Raw genomic sequence first — 1,486 nt, forward strand, 5'->3', positions numbered from 1 at the left:
GTTTTTCCATCCCTCCCCCAGAGCACTGGGATTGGAAGGGACCTCAGGAAAGGATGACAGTCACTGGCCAGCTACACAGTCAATAATGAGAGCACTCCTTCCTCCCCCTTGCCCCCTCCCTATCCTTACTTTAATTTCCATTTCCCTTCAGGCAAACCCAGCTTGAACTTTGAAACTCAAAACATTTTGAAAGTTTCAAAACGTTTCTACTCGCCCCATTTGGAAACTGTTTCAAAGCTCTCTGTTTCATTTCAATCTCGCTGTTTTGAGCTTAAAACGAGTCGAAACAGCATCAGAATGAAACTGCCGGCAAAATTTCGCACCGCTCTAATTATTATATGCAGCTAATCCAGCCATGTTTGTAGGCAGCCTGAAGACCCCACAATTTGCAAAGCTGATCCTTTCCTTACAGGAAGACTGGTGCAATCTGTGTGCTCACTCCCCAGCCAAACCCAAAATCAGTTAGCACCAAAACATTTTTGCTCTGAAAATATTGCCTCATTGATGTTGTGCTTGCTTCACTTTTGAATACCACTGGATGGCTTGGTCCAGAGAAAAGCTGCCAGCTTGCTGTTCTTGCCAGACACTCGCATGAAGAACAAGACCGTGTCCAGCAAAAAATTCTTTGCTGTGATGAATGGTTTGTCCAGAGCTCAGGATGGTGTGTTTTCTCTGCAGATGTGAATGAATGTGAGGTCTACAAGCTGGATGGAGCTCCACGCCTGTGTATGCATAACTGCATCAACATTCCTGGCTCTTACCGCTGCTCCTGCCCCAGTGGATACAACATACTTGGTGATGGGAAAAGCTGTGAAGGTGAGAGATGACTTCCTTATTACCTGGCACACAAACTTATGGCATCCTATAAGTATATGGCATTCATACAAGCTGACTTATTTACAGTAGGTACAGTGCAGCATGTCCTGGTGTATGGGGGACGGTAAGCTCCTGTTGACTTTGATGGGTTTGGGAAAGGACCTGTAGTTCTGCTTCTTGGCAAATTTTGGAAGTTCAACGTTTGGCTTTGTTCTCCTAACCCCAACATTCTGCAAAGCCTGAAACCTGAAATGATCCTTACCCTACTGTACAGTAGGGAGCTGGAGAAACTGGACCACAGAGGGGCAGCAAGTTTCTAGGTTCCCAGCTCCCCATTGGCTCCTTCAGGCAGAATACAAGGGAAGCAGTAGAAGAAGACAAGGCATATGTAATAAATCTTGGGTATGCTGGCACATACGAGGGCAAAGGACTGAGTACAGACCCTGATGTGGGGCTGCTTTAAGCAAGTACTCAAATAATACATTTGTCCCTAAGGACAAGACACCTATTCTCTATCCCAAAGGTTGGTCACAAATGGTCTGTGGGTTGGATCCAGCCATTGAACCACAGCTTTGCCTGTGCCCATGCCTGCATTAGGACCAAGCAGTGAGGAGCTGCACTTGGGCTGGAGAACTGCCCCCTGCCTTCTGTACTCCTGCCCCCCCCCCCC

The 1,486-nt window shown here is 47.1% G+C and overlaps 1 protein-coding gene across 1 annotated transcript in view; it reads left to right on the forward strand.

The window, feature by feature from the left end:
• The window catches only part of FBLN7 (fibulin 7), a 57,515-nt gene that overhangs the window by 49,275 nt on the left and 6,754 nt on the right, over positions 1-1,486 (forward strand). Inside the window, exon 6 of the mRNA XM_019516113.1 lies at positions 679-816. Within this exon, the coding sequence (XP_019371658.1) occupies positions 679-816 (138 nt within the window). The remainder of the gene's footprint in view (positions 1-678; positions 817-1,486) is intronic.

Source organism: Gavialis gangeticus, unplaced genomic scaffold (assembly GCF_001723915.1).
Source record: "Gavialis gangeticus isolate Ggan-Ray unplaced genomic scaffold, GavGan_comp1, whole genome shotgun sequence".
NCBI classification, from domain to species: domain Eukaryota; kingdom Metazoa; phylum Chordata; order Crocodylia; family Gavialidae; genus Gavialis; species Gavialis gangeticus.